We start from the raw sequence: 23,661 nt of genomic DNA, 5'->3' as shown, positions 1-23,661 counted from the left end.
GGTTAGGTTAGAACTGCGATCGTCACAGAAACGAAATGCTACCAGATAATTTGGTTAGGTTAGGTTAGAACTGCGCCCCCCGCGGGTTGCTCACCTTGTCGTGGTGGAGGGGCTTAGTAACCGTGGCTTGGTCACCCACGGTGAAGCGAAGAGGCAACCAGGGCCGGCCTGTTTGGGTCGCGGGCTGGCCTGAGGACGCTCCAAGTGGGCTGGTTTAGCCCGCTTGTGATGCGCCGAAGGTGGACCGTCGAGGGAGAGGTATTGCGGTAAGCCGTTCTCCCTATCCTCGGCGGCCGAGGTGGGATCGCAGGGGAAGAGGAGTGATGGTATTTCGATGCGCCACTCTCCCTATCCCCTGCGAACTTGGCGGGGCCGTTCCGCTGTAGCGGCGTTGGTGGGGCTGCAGAGGAGGAGGAGTGTCGGTGTTACGATGTGCCGTTCTCCCTGTCCTCTGCAGCCGAGTTGTGGTTTTGCGGCAGAACCATAGACCTGATCTGTCGCCGGGCGCCGGGGAAATTCCTGGCGCCCGTGGCTTCCTTGTGGCGGGCTCGGGGGGGTCCGCTACAATACAGAATGGAAGCCGAGGAGGAAGGCGCGTCTTACCATCTGGCGCGCCTAGCGTGAAGGGCCTTCGGGCATTCGCGAAGGAGCCGCGCCAGTGGGCGGCTGCCGCCGGTGGGGTCGCAGATGACAAGCGCAAGCGTTTCTGTAACCCCACCAATAGGGCGGCGAGGCGGCATATGGGGGTTTTTTTAGTGGGTACACCGTGGGCCTCATTAGCCTAGACGGGAGTCCCACATAACCACTCGGGTCACCCCCCGCACCCGGGTGGTATGCGTAATGCATTTTTCCCTCCTAACAAAAAAAAAGGTTAGAACTGCGACCGCACGCGCCGCACTCACCTGACAATCCTCAATTCAGTCACGCAATTAAGTTCAGTCAAGTAATTTGCTTTAATAGGATAGCAAAATTAAAAAATTTGGTTATAATGTCACATTAAAATGGAGGTCTAATTTTGGTAATCATTTACTATTTTTGTGTTTACAATGATTAGTTTGGCGTCATCTGCTTTAAAAAATTACAAGATTAAAAAATTTGGTTATAATTTCATATTAAAATGGAGTTCTAAGTTTGGTGATCGTTTACAATTTATGGGTTAAAAATGATTATTTTGGTGTTATTTGTTTTAAAAGGATAAAAATATGGTACAAATTTGGGAATAATTTCTCATTAAATAGGAGTTCTTATTTTGGTGATCATTCATTATTTTTGGTGGTAAAAACGAATTTTTTGGTGTTAAATTTTACTAAATCTGGTGATCTGTTAAATACATGCCAATTTAAAAATCAAATTCAATCAAATTAAATTTATAAATTATATCATTCGGTTCCGATATGTCCCGTAGAGTTCCGTACCTGTAAATAAAAAATGTATTTTTAATAATAAATAAGCCTATTCAAAATAATCAATACACGAACCAGATAACAACATATGAATACATGCAGTTAGAACCCATGAATGGAAGAATTAAGGGTGCGGTGCGTCCAAAACTGGCGAACGTGTCATCCGCGAAGTGTTCGCACTACACATCGTTGTACAGTCGCCATCAGATATATCGGAGCGGCGGAGGTGCTCAAAAATATCTGAACACGCACTTAACGCCTTGACAATAGAGGCGTGTTCAGATATTTGTGAGCACCTCCGCCGCTCCGATATATCTGATGGCGACTGTATAACGAAATTCACGCGAGTAATTGAAGATCCATTCGCGAATGGGGCGCTAGTAGCGGCATTAGTTAGGCAAGATCAGAGGGCCTGCCGCAAAAACGTAAATCGAACTTTCGATATCTGCCTCTCAATCGCTCTTGCATATTCGAGCCATGGAAAGGTACAGCGTTTTTCGCGGTAGGGCCTCTGGCCTCTGTTTGACCACGCGGACAGTGTCAATTCACCGTGCCTTGCTAGGTACAGTGAGGTTCGAAATTGCATGGAGAAATTATGAAAGGAATCATAATTTCTCCATGTAATTTCGAACCTCGCTGTACAATCTGCTTATCGAGCCAAACATGTACAAGAAATTATGATCAGTAACAATTATCAGTTGGTGAAATATGAGCCTGGACGTACCGTAACCTCACTGAAGTCTAGTTTACCGTGTCGTGCGTCCATATAACCGCACCAGCCACGTGTGCTGGCGCGGCAGTTTTGACCACTTTATTATCCGTCTGTGTACAGGGGGTGCGGCCAGGAAGACCGTACTCCCAAAGGTCAGACAGTGTCCGGAGACACTGGGTGACCTTGTCAGACGGGCATTGGCGGTTGAGGGACGAGGGGAACAAATTTGAGGCCTTGGGTATTGAAATTAAACTCGATACCTAGGGGGAATTTACATCCACATCTGTCGACCGCTCCGCGAAAGTACTCGCGGAAGGTTTGCCCGTTACAGCCCACGCACCCGTTTAATTTATCGACTGGCGCCGCCAACTTGTGCCACATATACAAAAGACAACTCGGTGGGTAGTACTGTCCGCGCGCCAATTCCGTACATTCGGAGGTCGAGGAAATGTGCGATAATTAATTAATTATTATAATTTCCCGTCCAGTGCTATGAGAAACAAATGATTTATTGGATTGGACTGGACATAAATAATATTGATGTATTTATTTAATTAAAAAAAATAGTATATACAAAAAAATTATAAACTAGCTTTTGCCCGCGACTTCGTCTGCGTGGACTTAGTAACCCCAGCTGAGTAAGAATAGCGCCTGGAGAAAGTCATAGCAATCATTCAATTTGAGCATAATATGCACACAAATTATTAGGCAACTCATTAATTATCTCAATTTCACCATGATTCCACCCCGCTTTTCACCCTCTTAAGGGATGATTTTCGGGATAAAAACTATCCTATGTTCTTCCCCGGGACTAAACTATCTCTACGCCAAATTCGAACTAAATCGGTTCAGCGGTTTAAGCATGAAGAGGTAACACACAGACAGACAAACAGACAGACTTTCGCATTTATAATATTAGTATGGATGGTGTTATTTCAGTTTCAACAACTTTTACTGATCAAATTTCTAAAAACAAAGATATTTTGGCTGTTCCATAAAACACAAAAAATATTGATCAGGCGAAATGGCTGTTTGGCCTCGAACCTTGCCTTGCAGTAAACCCATGTTTATGGCAAGTTGTGTTGTATTAACTTCCACTTAACAATATATCCTATCGTGTGCCGCGATTATTTATTTCAAATACATACATAGTTTCCTTGTACGCGCATCCGCATAACTTCACTACCTACAGTACCGGCCAATAACATATCACCATGACCACGATATAATCCGTTTTCATAGTTTTATTTCATGAGTAACTATCGCGGTAACCGAAGACAATAAACGTATCACCATGTTTATACGGGATTTTTATTTATTTATTTGAGACTTGTGACTTCCACCTCACTGCTTTAGGTAGTCTAGTTGTATTCCTTTATACGGGCGATGAGAAAAATTGGTCTCATGTAATGGTTTTTTCATAGAGGTTTTATTTTAATGTATTGTTTACTTCATTTTTTTGCTAGAGGTTTTTTAGTAATATGCTCAGTATCCTATTGTAATTCACAGTATTTCATTGCAATATTCATCATATGTACCATTTTCAACCAAAAGGGTACTTATTGTCGCTTGTCAGTAAGGCGCTATTTCCATATAGCTTCAATTAGAAATCAACCTTATCAACAAGCGACAATGTGGTACCTTATGGTGGATACGACACATATATTTGTATAAAATGACTAGTAAAATATGCAATCTACAAACTAACCTATATTGTTTACCTTATACAAAGATAGAATAGATGGATACAGTCTAAGGAAAAAACGTGCCTCGAAAATCAAGAAAATTTGATTCTCGATCAGAGGGCGCTACTAGCTTTGGCCTACTGTCGTATAGATGGCGTTGACGGTTCCGTTTGTTATTTAACAATTTTAACGCATATCAGTGAAGGAACATGGGTCAAAATCATAAAAAATAATTAATGCAAATAAAAAAACTCATTTATCCATAATTAGGGCCTGTTTCACAATGTCCAAGTAAAGTCCTGAATAAGCTACTTGCCACTTATCTGACGAATAAAGTCATCGTTGGCGTTTTTTGTAGGAAATTTTATCTGCCAGTTAATTTATTTGTTAATTAGCTATCTAATAATTTACTTGGACATTGTGAAACAGGCCCTCAAATACATTTTATCGTATTTTTATAAATCTTACTGTGGTTACAAAATTTACTATGACAGTACCGCTCTAGTATAAGTTACTCTATGCCTTATACAAGCTCATACAAAAACACTCAAAGGTGATTGATATTATTGGCCGGTGCTGTAGTATAAAACAAAGTCCCTTCCTGCTGTCTGGATGGATGTCTGTCCCTATGTATGCTTAGATATTTAAAACTACGCAACGGATTTTGATGCGGTTTTTTTAAATAGTGATTCAAGAGGAAGGTTTGAATGTATAATAAATCAGCATTGCTATTTATCTCCACGGGACTTAATCGCGTAATAGTAGATTGTTAACCAAGGGACGAAAGGCACTCATTTCTGCCGAGGTATTTTGGCGCTCGAATGCAGTGAGAGCGCCAATAGTCCGAGGCAGAAATGATGCCTTTCACCCGAGTTATACACTCTACTTTTCATTTCGAATACGAGGAAAGTAAAATGCATGTATTTTTTTTAAAACATGACTAAGTATACATTTTTATAGTATTTCTTGAGGGTACTTTCAATTAACAATTCAGACAAAAGTATCGTTATTTATGGAATGGAGAGTCAAATATCAAAATGAAAAATGTATTACAAATCCATTTAAACTCAAATTTCAATTGCGTATCGTAAAAAAATTAAAAAAGTCGTACTTCGAACGTAAAATGCTCTAGTGCAGACACGTATAATTTTCTGCGCACCTTTTAGAACAACAATGACCCTCTTTCAGAGCATGAGAAATGAAAAATAGTTTTAAATTTACCTCCGACAACTATTTACGCACTCTATTCATTTAAAACTATTTTACGCGATCAAGTCCCGTGGAGATAAATAATAATGAGTAAAAATAGTGAAAGTTTAAATCAAATCAGCATTGCACCCGTGCGTAGCCGGGCGGGTCGCCTATGCCATGAAATACTTCATAACATAACCCTTAACATAGTTAGTAAGCGTATGAAAATGTGGTTAGTGTCGGTATAATGAGAAGCAGTAATTAGTTCGCCACCGTGCCCAGTCTCTGACAAGCTCGCCCAGTATCAAAAGCAGTTATGAAAACGGTCGCCATCAGATATTTCGGAGCGGCCGTGGCGCTCAAAAATATCTGAACACCCATTCTAGCGCATTGACAATTAGAAGCGTGTTAAGATATTTGTATCAAAAGCAGTTATGAATAGATATGTACGGTCGCCATCAGATATTTCGGAGCGACCGAGGTGCTCACAAATATCTGAACACGCTTCTATTGTCAAGGCGCTATAGTGGGTGTTCAGATATTTTTGAGCGCCACGGCCGCTCCGAAATATCTGATGGCGACTGTATTGCTGTACTTGCGGGAAGTTTTCAAAAAAGTTCTAAGAATTTTTTTTTGTTTTACAAAAAGTTAAAATTTATACGCCATAAAACTTTGGAAGCTCATTCAACTGGCAAATTTCGTAATTTTGGAAACCTTCCGCAGGCACATTAGTAATGAATATGTAAAATTACAACCTTAACACTGAACTCTTGACAGTTGGTGATATTTGCTTTAAGGTGACGTTCGGATCAGGGATGTTGCTTGAACTTCCGCATTATTATCACCATCCGCATCCGCATAAAATCGATGCGGAGCTTAATGCGGATGCGGAACAGGTAGGTGCAGGAATGTCGTAGACGCAAATGATATTGTAACACAAATCTTGTTGAACTTCCGCATTATTATCAACATCCGCATCCGCATAAAATCGATGCGGAGCTTAATGCGGATGCGGAACAGGTAGGTGCAGGAAATGTCGTAGACGAAAATGATATTGCAACACAAATTATGCGAGATGAGCCAAAAATGAAAGTTAAAAAAGTACAAACCTCATCAAATCACGAATTCTTCTGTACGAAGGGCGGCATAATACCTACGAAAAAGAAATATATTTTTCATTTCTCATGCTCTGAAAAAGGATCATAGTTGTTCTAAAAGGTGCGCAGAAAATGATACGTGTCTGCACTAGAGCATTTTACGTTCGAAGTACGATTTTTAATTTTTTTTTACGATAAGCAATTGAAATTTGAGTTCAAATGGATTTGTTGTACAATTTCCATTTTGATATTTGACTCTCTATTACATAAATTACGACACTTTAGGCTAAATTGTTAACTGAAAATACACTTAAAAAGTACTATGAAAGTTTATACTTGGTCATGTTTAAAAAAAAAAATGCATTTTACTTTCCTCGTATTCGAAATGAAAAGTAGAGTGTTTAACTCGGGTGAAACGCATCATTTCAGCCTCGGACTATTGGCGCTCTCACTGCGTTCGAGCGCCAAAATACCTCGGCAGGAATGAGTGCCTTTCATCCCTTGGTTAACAATCTACTATTAAACATATTACTCCGGTTAACAAGAGAACAGGGGAAGATTAGCAAGACTATCTCATCTAACACGGCCTTGTTATCAAAAGGGGCCCACAGACTATCAGTTCGCCGGACGATATCGGCCTGTCATTTGTTCGGAACTGTCAAATTTTTGTTCTACGTGACAGGCCGATATCGTCCGGCGGACTGATAGTCAGTGGGCCCTTTAAAAGTGTTTTTTGGAATGGCTTCAAGAATTTTTAATATTTTACCAAATAGCATTTTAAATAGTTTGCATTCTTATCAAACAAAGCGTATTACTCCATTGACGAATATAAAAGAGACAATAATTTAATATAATGTAATGTTTAGAGTAAGATTTATGCATGCAATTTATTATTAAACTTAACAACACAAACAAATTTGTATACCTGATGCTGGTAAGACAGTGATTCTAAGTAATTATTGTAACACCTATGTACCTATGTTTCTGATTTCTGTCTGATTTCTTAAATAGAAATCAGACAGACTGAGAAACCATGTCATCAGAAATAAAACAAAAACCATAGATGTAACACGGAAAATGAGGAGACTCAAATGGAAATGGGCAGGGCACATGATTAGAGGTCATGATAAATGGAGTAAGAAAGTGACAGGATGGTACCCCAGGAACAGCAAAAGGAAGAGTGGTAGACCACGAAAAAGATGGGATGATGATATTAGACAGGTGGCAGGAGTGACGTGGAACAGAGTCGCTCGGGAAAGATCGGAATGGAAAAGGTTGGAGGAGGCCTTTGCCGATTGGCAAACAGATCTACAAAAAATAAGCAAGCAGCAAATACTAGAATAAGTTTTTATGTTTATCTTTTGTTAAAATCAGTTTAATGTTACTAGGTTAAGTGGATCTGAATAAAAGGCTATTATTATTACCTATGTTTAACAAATAAAAACATTGATTGATTGATCGATTGATTGGTTAAACTATAGGTTGATCAATTGACCATATTAGTTGTTCAGACGTGTAGTTATCAACAGGGTTTAATGGGTTCTCTCTGTTGAGGGAGACCTGATGGTCGGGTCATCATTTTAACTTATTAAATCCATACTAATATTATAAATGCGAAAGTCTGTCTGTCTGTGTGTTACCTCTTCACGCTTAAACCGCTGAACCGATTTAGTTGAAATTTGGCGTAGAGATAGTTTGAGTCCCGGGGAAGGACATAGGATAGTTTTTATCCGCAAAATCATCCCTTAAGAGGGTGAAAAGCGGGGTGGAATCATGGTGGAATTGAGATAATTAATGAGTTGCCTAATATTTGTGTGCATATTATGCTCAAATTGAATGATTGCTATGAGACTTTCTCCAGGAGCTATTCTTACTCTAGCTGGGGTTACTACGTCCACGCAGACGAAGTCGCGGGCAAAAGCTAGTCATATTATATAACAGCAAAGGCTTCATTTTCATTTAAAAAAAAAAAAAAAAAAGCTTCGGCTTTTATTTTATTTTATTTATTTTGCTCACAAAACAAGTTACAGACAGTTGTTTTCAAGATATTTGGCATCAAAGTTGAACAATTTTAGGCCAAAAAACTATTTCATTACAATCCAACATGTAGTCTTAAAATGAGAACGAAACTCCGTTTGTATGGGAAGGTGAAATTCGGCCGAGCTTGCTTAGGACTTAATTTAGTTAGTTGTATCGTAGATAATTAGGGTTCCGTACCCAAAGGGTAAAAACGGGAGCCTATTACTAAGACTCCGCTGTCCGTCCGTCTGTCTGTCTGTCTGTCACCAGGGTGTATCTCATGAACCGTGATAGCTAGACAGTTGAAATTTTCACAGATGATTTATTTCTGTTGCCGCTATAACAACAAATAATAAAAAAAGTACGGAACCCTCGGTGCGCAAGTCCGACTCGCACTTGACCGGTTTTTTTAACCCACTACGAATATGTACCTGTACGAAGCCTCTCCGCAATTTACTGTATTGTCATGTCTCCGCTCCTCAGTACCTGTGTCAAAAGAATATGTTTTTTACTACTAAAGGTAAGCGTAAAGTATATAATGTACGGGTCGAATTAAATCAGACGTATGTGTGGTCAACATGGTGTTATGGGTTCGCTCTGTTGAGGGAGACCTGAAGGTCGAGATCATCATTAATATCTATACAAATCTAATATGTGACGTTCTCAACCATAAGGTAAGGGATATGGGACCGGAGATAAGAGAGCTGGCAGCTTCCTCGCCCAACGCTTGAGCATAGCGATCCAGCGAGGAAATGCTGCCAGCATCCTCGGCACCATGCCACGGGGGCCCATATTAGATTTAGATTTTTAGTTTTATAGTAGTTTTAGTTTAGTTAATTGTTTATGAATTGAATTATTATCACTGAATTATCATTATTTGATACTTCTTGAAGTATATGATATCCACCATAAGCAGTGATCGGAATAGGCAGAGTATAAATACCTAAACTTGGTAGAACAAAGTCATAAAGTGGAGACTGCCTTGCGATAACATTTTTTTCGGGACTAAAGTCCCGGAAACGTACGGAGTAAATAATATTGTTATAAATACGGTAAAAAACAATGCATTCCTCGTTTTTGTTCAATACAAGCAATAGGCGTAAAATAAAATAACCAATTTGTTTCTGCAACTTTCCATATATATTTCTTAAATCTAAATACACACATATTGTCAATTAAATATTAGTTGCGAATATGATCCTGATTCTGACGACATATACTTAGATTTAAGAAATATACATAATCATTATTATAATTTTTTAATGTTATAAGCTTTATTGAAAAGATGATAAATAAAATTTACATTAATTGTATAAAACAATCATTGTACGTCGCGAGACATATTACAGAGAACAATAGTATTTTATACAATAGTGATATAATAGAGAGCTTTTCAGTCGAGTACCGTGTTTAAGCAACGAAGCTTGCTGAGTTGCTTAAGTTAAGGTACGAGATTGAAAAGCTTGATTATATCACTATTGTATAAAATACTATTGTTCTCTGTAATGTGTCTCGCGACGTACAATGATTGTTTTATACAATTAATGTAAATTTTATTTATCATCTTTTCAATAAAGCTTATAACATTAAAAAATAATAATAATGATTGTGTATATTTCTTAAATCTAAGTATATGTCGTCAGAATCAGGATCATATTCGCAACTAACATTTAATTGACAATATGTGTGTATTTAGATTTAAGAAATATATATGGAAAGTTGCAGAAACAAATTGGTTATTTTATTTTACGCCTATTGCTTGTATTGAACAAAAACGAGGAATGCATTGTTTTTTACCGTATTTATAACAATATTATTTACTCCGTACGTTTCCGGGACTTTAGTCCCGAAAAAAATGTTATCGCAAGGCAGTCTCCACTTTATGACTTTGTTCTACCAAGTTTAGGTATTTATACTCTGCCTATTCCGATCACTGACCATAAGGTACCACATTGTCGGTTGTCGATAAGGTCGATTCCAAATTGAAGCTATATAGAAATACCGCCTTATTGACAACAGACAATAAGTGATTGAGAATCCATTTTGATTGAGAATGGCACATATACAGTAGACGCTCGGTAATTCGGCACCTGAAATTTTTCCCCTAAGGCGAATTGCTGGAATTGCCGAATTATTAAATTTATACAGGGCGGATAATAAATATGTGCATTCCCGTTGCCAGGGAGATTTTGGGATTATACTGAGCAACTTTTACTGTGGGACCAACCACGAAATCGCAAAAAAAAATTTGGCTGTCACACATTTTGGCTGGTCCATTTTCTATGAGGGTGAATTTTTTTTTTGCGATATCGTGGTTGGTCCCATAGTAAAAGTTGCTCAGTATAATCCCAAAACCTCCCTGACAACGGGAACGCACTTATTTTTTAGTTACCCTGTATAGACAACAAAACAAGCGGGCATCGTTCGTTTTTGCCCAGAATGTGCAAGTTGTGGAAAGTACCTTCTGAAGCGTTTCCCTTGCGCTATGACATGTGGACTGTGGTTCTGTTCTTCAAGAAGCATGGTATTTAGGGTTCTCAAAGGTTGCCCAAATGCCGTGGCTCCTCTGATGTTTAAGTCCATGGGCGATGATTGCTTCCATCAGGCGGGTCGGGTCGTCTGCTTCCTATTACATAAAAAAAGACAATAAATATGTCGTTTACCAAAAGGACGCCCTGACAGGTTTCTCGTATAAAGATACAAGCAATTATGTGGTACCTATTGATTGAAAACGTCACAAATTATACATATCAAATGCAGTCGCTCTGTAATCCGTCGTTCGGCTGTATAAGGGTACCATTAACTTTTTTTCGAAAATCCATCAACTTTGTGGCTATTTCTACTCAGATTCACGAGGACTATCGATTTAAAAAGAAAAAAAAATGTTACCAAAAAATGACATTTTTGTAACGCATTTTCACATACATTTTGTATGGAACGTTACAAAACTGACACCCAAAATTTGTATGCAAAACTGGAGACACTTTTTTTCATTGTCTCATTCAACAGTACTCGTAATTCTGAGTCTTAAATAACCCAAAACATAATGTTATTTCGAAGAAAAGTAAATGGTACCATTTTTTCAGAGAACCCCCATAAATAAACTGCCCAAAATCGGGTCTCGTTAGTTGCTAATGGGGTTGGCAACTGTCAGAGGTTTGCAGAGATGGCGCCATCATAGCTTGCCCCTTTTTCTATGAGATATGGCTTAAAGGGCTGGCATCCCGGGCATTAAAAAAAACAAAAATTTTACACAATTCTAGGGATTGACAGGGCAAGCTATGCTGGCGCCATCTGCTAATTATTTCGACCGGCCAACCACATTGCCGGCTTACTGGGCGTCCGGATTGGCGAGCGCGGGATACCTACTGTCTGTCAAGATGAAACTACTGAACAGATTTTGACGATTTTTTTACCCCTGCCCCCTCCTTGTCACACCTGGTCACATTTGGCAAACCCCTCCGCCCCCTGGTGTGACGTCACATATTTTGCAATTTTGTCTTCAACGAAATCAGCAAATTAAATAAACTATCATTATTTTGAAATAAAACTATGAAAACGCATTATATCGAGTATATTTTTTTTTATTATGAAACACGAAACAATATTGACTTTATAACACATCCCGACGTTTCGAACCCTTTACAGCGTTGGTGGTCGTGGTGGTGAGTATTTGAGTAACTATCGCGGTAACCGAAGACAATACTAATAACAATAATATTTTAATAACAATTTTTTTTTTATAAAAGCAATATTAGTAATTTTATGTCATGAAATCGATTAGGAACAAAAAAAACACATGAAAGAGCGACTTATCATAGTAAAACAATATTATTTAACTGTACAGCGAATACAAAAAATCCAGTGTGTGGAAACAAGCAAAGTTAAAGTGACGTCACAAAGTTTGTGACTCCCCCTCCCCCTTGTCACAACATGTCACATTTTCTTGACCCCCCTCCCTACCCTAAACGTGTGATGTAGTTAATAGATGACCCCTCAGGGATTAAATGTGTTTAATTATTCAAGGAAATGTATTAAAAAAAAAATTGTTCTTACCTCCAATGTTTAAGCAGTAAAGTTATGGTCCCGCTTCTGATGAATACCTTTAAACAAAGAAAAGCTTTGTTAATATAAAGTATGCAAACATACTTAATACTCGATTTCAATTGGTAAATCAGACGTAAGGGTGGTCAACAGTGTAGTTTGGGTTCTCTCTGTTGAGGGAGACCTGAAGGTCAAGTCATCATGCACATAGCCGCTGTATTCGGGTCAAAGTTCTTTTAGTTGTCTTGTTTCTACCACTGTCGCACTTTTATTTGTATCTTCTATCAAATAAATGTGGTATTTTCTATAAAAAGGGACCTTATTGTCGATGGCGCTTACGCCATTATAAACGATGCTCCGATATAAATACAATGCCGCGCGACGCTGCGCGGCGTAAGCGCCATTGACAATAAGGTCCCTTTTCATAGAAAATGCCCCAAATAATAAAATTCAAGTGCTATTGTATCTTTTTCTATCTACAGATTACATTCCTCCACTCAGTCACATTTTTTGGGAACAAAAGAAGACTACGAAAAGAATATTCAATTAAATTGCTTTTTACCATGCTGTGATTCCGATTGAGAAAAAAAAGAGTATTTCGACCCCTCATGGTTTAGGGTCGACAAGATGGCGGCCAGGCCAACACAGAATGGCGGAGGTAAGAAAACAGCTTGATCAATTTGGTGTGCAAACAAAACAAGTGTGAGTCGGATTCGCGCACGAAGGGTTCCGTGCCATTACGCAAAAAACGGCAAGAAATCACGTTTGTTGTAGTCTAGTTGTCTAGCTATCACGGTTCATGAGATACAGCCGTGACAGACGGACAGCGGAGTCAGTAATAGGGTCCCGTTTTTACCCTTTGGGACCTAAAAAAGTGTAGCAACGCTAAATGTTAGCGCTCCAAAGCTTAACACGTTAACTGTGTGCCCCGTATATGGGTCACTGCAAGCCTCTATTAAATAGCCGTACAGTTGACAATTCAGATTGGGACAGTGAACGTGTTGAAAGAACTGGACTAGTAATTGAAGCTATATGGAAATAGCGCCTCACTGACAAGCGACAATAAGTACCCTTTTGGTTGAAAATGGCACATGTTTTAAAAAATCAAAGTCTAGAATAATAAAGTTTAAACAAAATCCAATGACTTTTTATTTTGACACTACTCTTTTCTACAAAACTATTTAAATAATACGAAATGATTTATTTATTTATTAAGCAGTCTTAAAACTTACCAAGAGGAAATAATTGCAAGTACCGCTCTTCAAACCATTGCCCTCTGCCACCAAACACAAAATAATGAATAAAGCATCATCAAAAACAAAATAACAATTATTCAAAAATAAAAACTAATCAGTAGGGATAGTTATGGTAACAGCATCATACCAACCAATCTTTTTTTGTATAATTATATTAATAATTATCTCTTGTATAATAAAAAATATAATCACCGATCGAAAGTGCTCAGTAGTCTCCATTGGCTGGTATTCTTTCTCATGTTTCTGCAAAGAAAATGTATGTGAATAAATCGCATACTCATATGTGTATAGCTCCGTTATGTAGATACGATTATCAGATAGGAGCGAAAGACATAAGCAGAGTATACATCAAAACATTCAGCTGAACTATGAAGTCATCATTTAATCGGATTTTAATTCAACATTTTCAACCAACATATTTTTTGACGATATAATGTGTCACATATTACAAGAAATTATGGTCTCCGGCAAGCTCGGTTCTCCATACAAACGTAGTTCCGCTCTCATTTTAAAACGACTAGCTAGATTGCTTTGTACTTACAATAGGATAAGGTATATCTATGCCTGTAATTAGTTTATGTAGCTTCAGATACCAATTAAAAAAATACATCGAATTTAAGTTTTTCATACAAAACCTGTTTTTGCTCTATTTCGTTTGTTTTATAAACTGGAGCTATATAAACTAATTTCAGACCTAGATATACCTCATGTCATTGTATGTGCAAAGTTTCATTACAATCCAAGATGCAGTTTTAAAATGAGAATGACACTTATTGACAACCGACAATAAGTACCCCTTTGATTGAGAACGGCACATATACAGTAGGCGCTCGGTAATTCGGCACCTGAAATTTTTCCAAGGCGAATTGCTGGAATTGCCGAATTATTAGATTTATACAGGGCGGCTAATAAATATGTGCATTCCCGTTGCCAGGGAGATTTTGGGATTATACTGAGCAACTTTTACTGTGGGACCAACCACGAAATCGCAAAAAAAAATTTGGCTGTCACACATTTTGGCTGGTCCATTTTCTATGGGAGGGTGAATTTTTTTTTTTGCGATATCGTGGTTGATCCCATAGTAAAAGTTGCTCAGTATAATCCCAAAACCTCCCTGACAACGGGAATGCACTTATTTTTTAGTTACCCTGTATAGACAACAAAACAAGCGAGTATCGTTCGTGCTGGGCAAAAGCCCAGAATGTGCAAGTTGTGGAAAGTACCTTCTGAAGCGTTTCCCTTGCGCTATGACATGTGGACTGTGGTTCTGTTCTTCAAGAAGCATGGTATTTAGGGTTCTCAAAGGTTGCCCAAATGCCGTGGCTCCTCTGATGTTTAAGTCCATGGGCGATGATTGCTTCCATCAGGCGGGTCGGGTCGTCTGCTTCCTATTACATAAAAAAAAAGACAATAAATATGCCGTTTACCAAAAGGACGCTCTGACAGGTTTCTCGTATAAAGATACAAGCAATTATGTGGTACCTATTGATTGAAAACGTCACAAATTATACATATCAAATGCAGTCGCTCTGTAATCCGGCGTTCGGCTGTATAAGGGTACCATTAACTTTTTTTCGAAAATCCATCAACTTTGTGGCTATTTCTACTCAGATTCACGAGGACTATCGATTTAAAAAGAAAAAAAAAATGTTACCAAAAAATGACATTTTTGAAACGCATTTTCACATACATTTTGTATGGAACGTTACAAAACTGACACCCAAAATTTGTATGAAAAACTGGAGACACTTTTTTTCATTGTCTCATTCAACAGTACTCGTAATTCTGAGTCTAAATAACTCAAAACATAATGGTATTTCGAAGAAAAGTAAATGGTAACATTTTTTCAGAAAACCCCCATAAATAAACTGCCTAAATTCGGGTCACGTGAGTTGCTAATGGGGTTAGCAACCTGTCAAAGGTTTGCAGAGATGGCACCATCATAGCTTGCCCCTTTTTCTATGAGATTTGGCTAAAAGGGCTGACATCCAGGGCATTAAAAAAACAAAAAATTTACACAATTTTAGGGATTGACAGGGCAAGCTATGCTGGCGCCATCTGCTAATTATTTCGACCGGCCAACCACATTGCCGGCTTACTGGGCGTCCGGATTGGCGAGCGCGGGATACCTACTGTCTGTCAAGATGAAACTACTGAACAGATTTTGACGATTTTTTTTACCCCTGCCCCCTCCTTGTCACACCTGGTCACATTTGGCAAACCCCTCCGCCCCCTGGTGTGACGTCACATATTTTGCAATTTTGTCTTCAACGAAATCAGCAAATTAAATAAACTATCATTATTTTGAAATAAAACTATGAAAACGCATTATATAAAGTATTTTTTTTATATTATGAAACAAGAAACAATATTGAATTTATAACACATCCCGACGTTTCGAACCCTTTACAGCGTTGGTGGTCGTGGTGGTGAGTATTTGAGTAACTATCGCGGTAACCGAAGACAATACTAATAACAATAATATTTTAATAACAATTTTTTTTTTATAAAAGCAATATTAATAATTTTATGTCATGAAATCGATTAGGAACAAAAAAAAACACATGAAAGAGCGACTTATCATAGTAAAACAATATTATTTAACTGTACAGCAAATACAAAAAATCCAGTGTGTGGAAACAAGCGAAGTTAAAGTGACGTCACAAAGTTTGTGACTCCCCCTCCCCCTTGTCACAACATGTCACATTTTCTTGACCCCCCTCCCTACCCTAAACGTGTGATGTAGTTAATACGAGTAGATGACCCCTCAGGGATTAAATGTGTTTAATTATTCAAGGAAATGTATTAAAAAAAATTGTTCTTACCTCCAATGTTTAAGCAGTAAAGTTATGGTCCCGCTTCTGATGAATACCTTTAAACAAAGAAAAACTTTGTTAATATAAAGTATGCAAACTAACTTAATACTCGATTTCAATTGGTAAATCAGACGTAAGGGTGGTCAACAGTGTAGTTTGGGTTCTCTCTGTTGAGGGAGACCTGAAGGTCAAGTCATCATGCACATAGCCGCTGTATTCGGGTCAAAGTTCTTTTAGTTGTCTTGTTTCTACCACTGTCACACTTTTATTTGTATCTTCTATCAAATAAATGTGGTATTTTCTATAAAAAGGGACCTTATTGTCGATGGCGCTTACGCCATTATAAACGATGCTCCGATATAAATAAAATGCCGCGCGACGCTGTGCGGCGTAAGCGCCATTGACAATAAGGTCCCTTTTAATATTTATAATTTTAATAATTGAAGATATATGGAAATAGCGCCTCACTGACAAGCGACAATAAGTACCCTTTTGGTTGAAAATGGCACATGTTATAAAAAATCAGTCTAGAATAATAAAGTTTAAACAAAATCCAATGACTTTTTATTTTGAAACTACTCTTTTCTACAAAACTATTTAAATAATACGAAATGATTTATTTATTTATTAAGCAGTCTTAAAACTTACCAAGAGGAAATAATTGCAAGTACCGCTCTTCAAACCATTGCCCTCTGCAACCAAACACAAAATAATGAATAAAGCATCATCAAAAACAAAATAACAATTATTCAAAAATAAAAACTAATCAGTAGGGATAGTTATGTTAACAGCATCATAATCAGATGTCCCTATCAAAAATCATCATATTAGAAATCTTATTAAAAAAAACCGGCCAAGTGAAAGTTGGACTCGCGCACGAAGGGTGCCCGTACCATTACGCAAAAGACGGCAAAAAAATCACGTTTGTTGTATGGGAGCCCCCCACTTAAATATTTATTTTATTCTGTTTTTAGTATTTGTTGTTATAGCAGCAACAGAAATACATCATTAGTGAAATTTCCAACTCTCTTTCTATCACGGTTCACGAGATACAGCCTGGTGACAGACGGACAGACAGACAGACAGACACAGCGGAGTCTTTGTAATAGGGTCCCGTTTTTACCCTTTGGGTACGGAACCGTAAAAAATCAGTCTAGAAAATGAAGTTTAAACAAAATCCAATTACTTTTTTATTCTGACTACTCTTTTCTACAAAAGTTTATTTTAAATACGAAATGATTTATTTATTTATTAAAGAGCGTTAAAACTTACCTAAAGGAAATATCAGCTAGTACCGATCTTCAAACCATTGCCGTCTGCAACCAAATACAAAATAATGAATAAAGCACTTTCAAAAATAAAATAACAATTATTCAAAAATAAAATAACAATTATTCAAAATAAAATAACAATTATTCAAAAATAAAAACTAATCAGTAGGGATAGTTATGTTAACAGCATCATAATCAGATGTCCCTATCAAAATTCATCATATTACAAATCTTATTTAAAAAAAAACCGGCCAAGTGAAAGTTGGACTCGCGCACGAAGGGTTCCGTACCATTACGCAAAAAAACGGCCAAAAAAATCACGTTTGTTGTATGGAAGCCCCACCTAAATATTAATTTTGTTGTTGTAAAAAGTAATTGGATTTTGTTTAAACTTTATTACTCTAGACTTTGATTTTTTAGGGTTCCGTACCCAAAGGGTATAAACGGGACCCTATTACTAAGACTTCGCTGTCTGTCCGTCTGTCACCAGGCTGTATCTAAAGAACCGTGATAGCTGGACAGCTGAAATTTTCACAGATAATGTATTTCTGTTGCCGCTAGAACAACAAATACTAAAAACAGAATAAAATAATGATTTCAGTGGGGCTCCCATACAACAAACGTGTAATTTTTTGCCGATTTTAAGCGTAATGGTACGTAACCCTTAGTGCGCGAGTCCGAGTCGCACTTGGCCGGTTTTTAGTCTATTTTATATTCCGTCATTGGTAACCAATATTTTTTTGTATAATTATATTAATAATTAACTCTTGTATAATAAAAAATATAATCACCGATCGAAAGTGCTCAGTAGTCTCCATTGGCTGGTATTCTTTCTCATGTTTCTGCAAAGAAAATGTATGTAAATAAATCGCATACTCATATGTGTATAGCTCCGTTATGTAGATACGATTATCAGATAGGAGCGAAAGACATAAGCAGAGTATACATCAAAACATTCAGCTGAACTATGAAGTCATCATTTAATCGGATTTTAATTCAACATTTTCAACCAACATATTTTTTGACGATATGCGTCACATATTACAAGAAATTATGGTCTCCGGCAAGCTCGGTTCTCCATACAAACGTAGTTCCGCTCTCATTTTAAAACGACTAGCTAGATTGCTTTGTACTTACAATAGGATAAGGTATATCTATGTCTGTAATTAGTTTATGTAGCTTCAGATACCATAGTTAAAAAAATACATTGAATTTAAGTTTTTCATACAAAATTTCGTTTCTATTTCGTTTGTTTTATAAACTGGAGCTATATAAACTAATTTCAGACCTGGATATACCTCATGTCATTGTATGTGCAGTTTCATTACAATCCAAGATGCAGTTTTAAAATGAGAATGTAACTACGTTTGTATGGGAAGGTGCAATTCGGCCGAGCTTGCCGGAGACTTAAGAACAAAACAGAAAAATAAACAGCAATTACTCACCATGCAGAGGAGCCACGTTAGTACCTGTAAAGAGTAAATAAAAAATTACAATCACAACAATACAAGATATAGTATAAACACAAAACAAAAAACTTAACCAGTTCAGTCTGCTTTAGAGCAATTTGTGCATCAGATCTCACAAGAATGGCCCTAAACTATTGCAACTCATTCATTCAGTCATTTATTCACTCAGCCTAGTCATACTTTATACTGGAACACCGCAGTCACACTGGAGTTAACTATCTGTGTAAACATTTTTGTGAGGTGTCCGAGGGTCTCAGCTGCACTGCGCTGTCATCATGACTGGTATTGTTTGTACCATGCTCATGATGCAATAATACATCTAACCAAACTTAGGTCCAATCTACGAGATATACAGCATGCTAGTTGTTTTAAAAAAAATAAACATATATAGTGCGACAAAAAATAGTAGAAATTAAATAAAATAAAACTAAAAATATTCCATACTAATTGTTGCCATGTTTAAGTATTTTACGTCAAAAATGTGACAGTTACGTAGAAAGTGGCGCCCTCATTTATTTTCTACAATTTCTTGTCGGACTAAGCATATAAAAATTGTACTTTTTTAAATACAATAGGTATGAATTTCTAAATAATTTACTACAATAATTACTAACAAGCTGATCAAACTAAAATCTCAGGCTCACACATCTTTAAACATTTGACCGCTAAAGACTTCAACTGACTCGCGCAGCTACAGCCCAGTATAGTTTGAATCTTCTCATTTTTTTTTTTATTGTGATTGAGCGCGTGGCCGTTGTCTCAGCACACGCTCAGGCACAATGGCCACGCGCTCACCCAAAAGAAACAATGTCTTTTGTTTAACAGATTAGTGTCTTTGCCGTAAAAATCATTTGAGAAGATTCAAACTATAGTGTTTCATGCCAAGTATAGTTTATAGGGATGAATTCTTACTGTCAAGTTTGTGCAAAGTTCGGGTGGACAGAGATTATCAACCTTCGTGCATTCTAACAAGGTACACAATAAATTAACGGAGCATTCCACGAAATTGTCTACCGTTGTCCCGTGCGAACGCGAATTTTCTCATGATTTGCAGATATAAGAGTTTCCTTTTCTGTGACAATCGGTCAAAAATATGCACAGAAAAATAATGATCCGCTTTAAACGCTGAAAAAACAGTCGCAACACAGGAAATACAATGCGTTTGTACGGGACAGCCCGTGGAATACTCCTAACCATGTCACCGAAGAAACGTCACAGGCAAGGACATAATGTCCCTAAAAAAACATATAGCAAATGTGCAAAAACAAGTACTACATTACATACCCATGGAATATAATCCTTCCTGTTTAGTCACACTTCTTTACTGAGGATCATGACCACTTGGTTTTGCAGCTCCTGTGATTACTCCCGTAGCCCTCACCGCTTGATTTAGTTTGCCTGAGGTGGCCTTCTTAACTACCATCTAGTTGGTGGAGGGCCCTGTGGTCTTGCGCCTTCCACTTTTCACACATCTTCTCGGCAACTCTCAGTCTGAAACAAGCATTTTGCATTAAAAGATGTCCAGATAGACATAATATTCCTCTACTGTTCATATTAATTCAGATAGAGCTAATATACATGCAAAAATCAGGTACATCAATGGTTAGCATTTTTCATCATTAAAAAAAATTTGCCAGTTTATATTTCTTCATTCAAGACCCGTCGGCTCCCTGGGTAGCCATATTAACTATATTTACTAGAATATGGGTCCAGGTCTTGAAAGGTTAAAGTATGTTGCAAGCAACTTTAATACAATTACCGTTTGCATGGGATCGAAATAACCCTGTTATAGCTCAGCAGACATGTTATTGATAATGATATCTTTACATACTACTTTCTAAACTTTAAATGAGGTTCGCCTCAATGTTTTTTTTTCAAGGTATTAGTAAGTCTAATACAGTCGCCATCAGATATATATATTGAGTACCATGGCGACTGTACAACAGACTTGACTACCCATACGAACTAGATACTAGACTATGATTAATCCACAAATGTTCACAAATTTTCATGTTTTCAAATGCAAAAAAAAATATATCAATTCCTACACAAAGCTGCCAAAAAACTACTGATTACTATACTTAAAAAAAAAATGGAAAAATAGCATGCCCATGGTCACAACTAAATATAATCATGGATCTAACATCCTTAAAAAAACGACTATCTACAATAAAACAGGCCAATGTAACAACAGTAAAAGATGTGTCAAAGTTTGTTTAAACGTCTATCTCCAGAAGATAAATAAATAAATAAAAGACGTTTATTTAAGAAGTTGTAACATAGGTACATAATAAAAGTACACGATAATGCTTACAAAGTATTACAAACTAATTGAAATGGAAGGTGGCTCAGCTGATGTCTGTGCCAAAGAGGCTTCGGGGCACAGCAGCCCCAAAGGTTTTCAGCAACGGACGCTGTTATTTCGAATATGTGTGTGAATATGTGGCAACAGTTCTAGTATGAGCCGGAGGCATTGCAAAATTTCCCAATTAGAAATAAAAAAATTATACACAAATCTAAGTGTGGCAGACTCCTAAAACGACTTGACCGATCATGTTTGCTATAGTTTTCATTGAAAGTATTTATTAAGCTTTTGTTTCACGAGTTTTTTCATATTTTTTGGACCCATGGTTCAAAATCTAGAGGACCACATATTTTTTTCTCTTTCGGAGCGATTATTTCCGAAAATGTAATTAGGTATATCAAATAATTGTTTTTGGAGACCCGTATTCGTTTTGAAAGACCTATCCAACGATATCCCACACTATTGGGATAAAGCAAAAAAAATTCAAAATAAAACATTTTGTATACGCTAAATTTTTTTTGTATTTTGTGCTCGATATACACGCATCAGCTCCAAGAGCTGCTAGTGTATCAAATAAATAATAATAAATAAATATTTTTATACTTTTTATTTTACCGTTGTCGCAATGAATGATTAATGTATCCATGCCAAATTGCAGCTTTCTAGCACTAACGATCATGGAGCAAAGCCTCGGACAGACAGACAGACATGGCGTAACTATAAGGGTTTCTAGGTGACTACGAAACCCTTAAAAGAGTTGACCATGCTTGCGAGACTGGAAAAAACACATGGTGTGTGTAAACCCTGGTCACTGTGTTTGTCAAACTAAAACGTCAAGTAAGTCCAAAGAATTAGCAGCTTTTTAGTTTGACAAAGTATGGTCAACCCATTTCAGGAGATAAAATTCTTTAAGCAGCATGCGACATACCCTTCTTCCTAAATTTCCCCTGCACAAAGATCCTAGGCACGTCCACACCCTCCTTGAAGTTGACGGTTCTCCGCTGCACATAGCTGTTGGTGAGGATCTCGAAGCCCGCATCGGTGAACAGAGACGCCAGTTCTTCTTCATTGAAATAGTAGCTCCTGAAATTAAGGGTATGTTTACTAAAGAGAATTACATTCTGTTTTGGTAACTGAGAAATTAAGGGAGCAGTCAGCTGCAGAGAAAAGGTAGCCGTTTCATACGAACAACATTGTGATGATGACTTGAGAAGTTAAGCTACGCTAATGTTAAAGTAAGGTATTATTACCTAGTTCCATCTTGCCGCATATAGAAATTCTCAGCAATCTTGTGCCCAGGTTTGAATCTCAACTGAGCCATATCGTAGCGACCGTAGTCTCTAAACAGCAAAATCCCGCCCGGGCGAAGAACTCTCAATGCGTTCTTAGCCACTATCTCCCAGCATGCCGGCTGAATGGCAGACAGGACGAAAATAAGGCTAGCTATATCCACGCTGGCTTCCGGAACGTTCTCGAACAACTCGTCAGTAGTCAAATCAGCGCAAAAAGCAGTCATCTTGCTAGGATCATAGAGCTTATTATTCTTTACGAACTCGACAGCACGCGGCGAAAAATCGCACGCGTAGAAATAGAAATTATCGAACCCTTCTTCCACTAAAGGGAACAGCATGTTGCCGACGCCGCAACCGAGCTCTAAGAATGTGATTTTCTGCTCTGGATCGAAGTTAATTAGCTCCTGGAATTCGCGCGTGGTCCAATGGCGGTCGCGGAAGAACTTGGTCTCGTTTCGCTTGTAAAAAATGTCCCAGTGGCGCTTGGCGTCGCGTTCGAGCTTTTGAGCCTTCGCTTCGGTTATTAAGCGGGAGTTTTGCGCTTCTAAACGCTGCTTCTCTTCGTCGGTGAGCTGTTTCAAGCGGTGACCGAACACGTCTTTTTCATCAGTTTGCATCACGCGTTTTATTTAGTATTTTCACACAAAAGTTACAGCGATTGATTTAAACGCTGTATAGCTATACGTTGACGGCTCTATTTCAAATAAATCTAAGTTAAAAACACTATAATATCCAAAGAACTTACAAAAAGTTTTCTGAGGGCGACCGACCGACCGATGCCTACCGCGACGCAAAGAAGAAAGATAGAACGTACTGATTATATGCTCTTTGAAGAAAGCAGTGTTGCCAACTCAGAATTTGAAAAAATGCCAGATTTATGTCTAAATTATGCCATAAATATGCTAAATAATTTTGAAATGTGCTAAAAAAGATGCTAAAATATTATAGGTAACTAAAAACCGGCCATTATGACATATGACATGACATTGACTATACCATAGATAACACAAAAAGATTAGTGGGTGTAGACGAGACAATTTTTTCGCACAATCTGATTGACAATTTAATTAGTAACGCGTATGAAAAAAAGGTCGCGGTGCG

General features: G+C 37.7%; 1 protein-coding gene and 2 non-coding genes across 7 annotated transcripts; all 3 read right to left on the bottom strand.

Moving 5' to 3' along the window:
- Positions 1-1,318: 1,318 nt before the first annotated feature.
- LOC134755190 (tRNA N(3)-methylcytidine methyltransferase METTL6) lies at positions 1,319-23,299 on the bottom strand. 5 transcript variants are annotated; one of them, XM_063691703.1, is made up of 16 exons: positions 22,519-23,299; positions 22,197-22,351; positions 20,248-20,454; positions 18,940-18,963; positions 18,286-18,336; positions 17,496-17,539; positions 16,872-16,915; positions 16,233-16,279; positions 14,631-14,795; positions 13,600-13,650; positions 13,384-13,427; positions 12,164-12,210; positions 10,569-10,733; positions 8,539-8,593; positions 6,101-6,144; positions 1,319-1,415 (listed from the first exon to the last, which is right to left on the bottom strand). In XM_063691703.1, exons 1-3 carry the CDS (start codon positions 23,175-23,177, stop codon positions 20,450-20,452), a joined length of 819 nt encoding a protein of 272 aa, XP_063547773.1. In that variant the 5' UTR covers positions 23,178-23,299; the 3' UTR covers positions 1,319-1,415; positions 6,101-6,144; positions 8,539-8,593; positions 10,569-10,733; positions 12,164-12,210; positions 13,384-13,427; positions 13,600-13,650; positions 14,631-14,795; positions 16,233-16,279; positions 16,872-16,915; positions 17,496-17,539; positions 18,286-18,336; positions 18,940-18,963; positions 20,248-20,449. The 5 variants fall into 5 exon arrangements, with proteins under 5 accessions (XP_063547773.1, XP_063547772.1, XP_063547774.1 ...); XM_063691702.1 differs by lacking the exon at positions 13,384-13,427; XM_063691704.1 differs by lacking the exons at positions 6,101-6,144; positions 13,384-13,427.
- On the bottom strand, positions 13,713-13,797 carry LOC134755273 (small nucleolar RNA snR60/Z15/Z230/Z193/J17). Its single transcript, XR_010129027.1, has one exon. It is a non-coding gene; the product is annotated as a small nucleolar RNA snR60/Z15/Z230/Z193/J17 (small nucleolar RNA).
- On the bottom strand, positions 18,399-18,483 carry LOC134755271 (small nucleolar RNA snR60/Z15/Z230/Z193/J17). The gene has a single exon (XR_010129026.1). It is a non-coding gene; the product is annotated as a small nucleolar RNA snR60/Z15/Z230/Z193/J17 (small nucleolar RNA).
- Positions 23,300-23,661: the final 362 nt, after the last annotated feature.

Source organism: Cydia strobilella, chromosome Z, assembly GCF_947568885.1.
Source record: "Cydia strobilella chromosome Z, ilCydStro3.1, whole genome shotgun sequence".
Lineage (NCBI taxonomy): Eukaryota > Metazoa > Arthropoda > Insecta > Lepidoptera > Tortricidae > Cydia > Cydia strobilella.
This window is presented reverse-complemented; position numbering and strand designations above follow the sequence as displayed.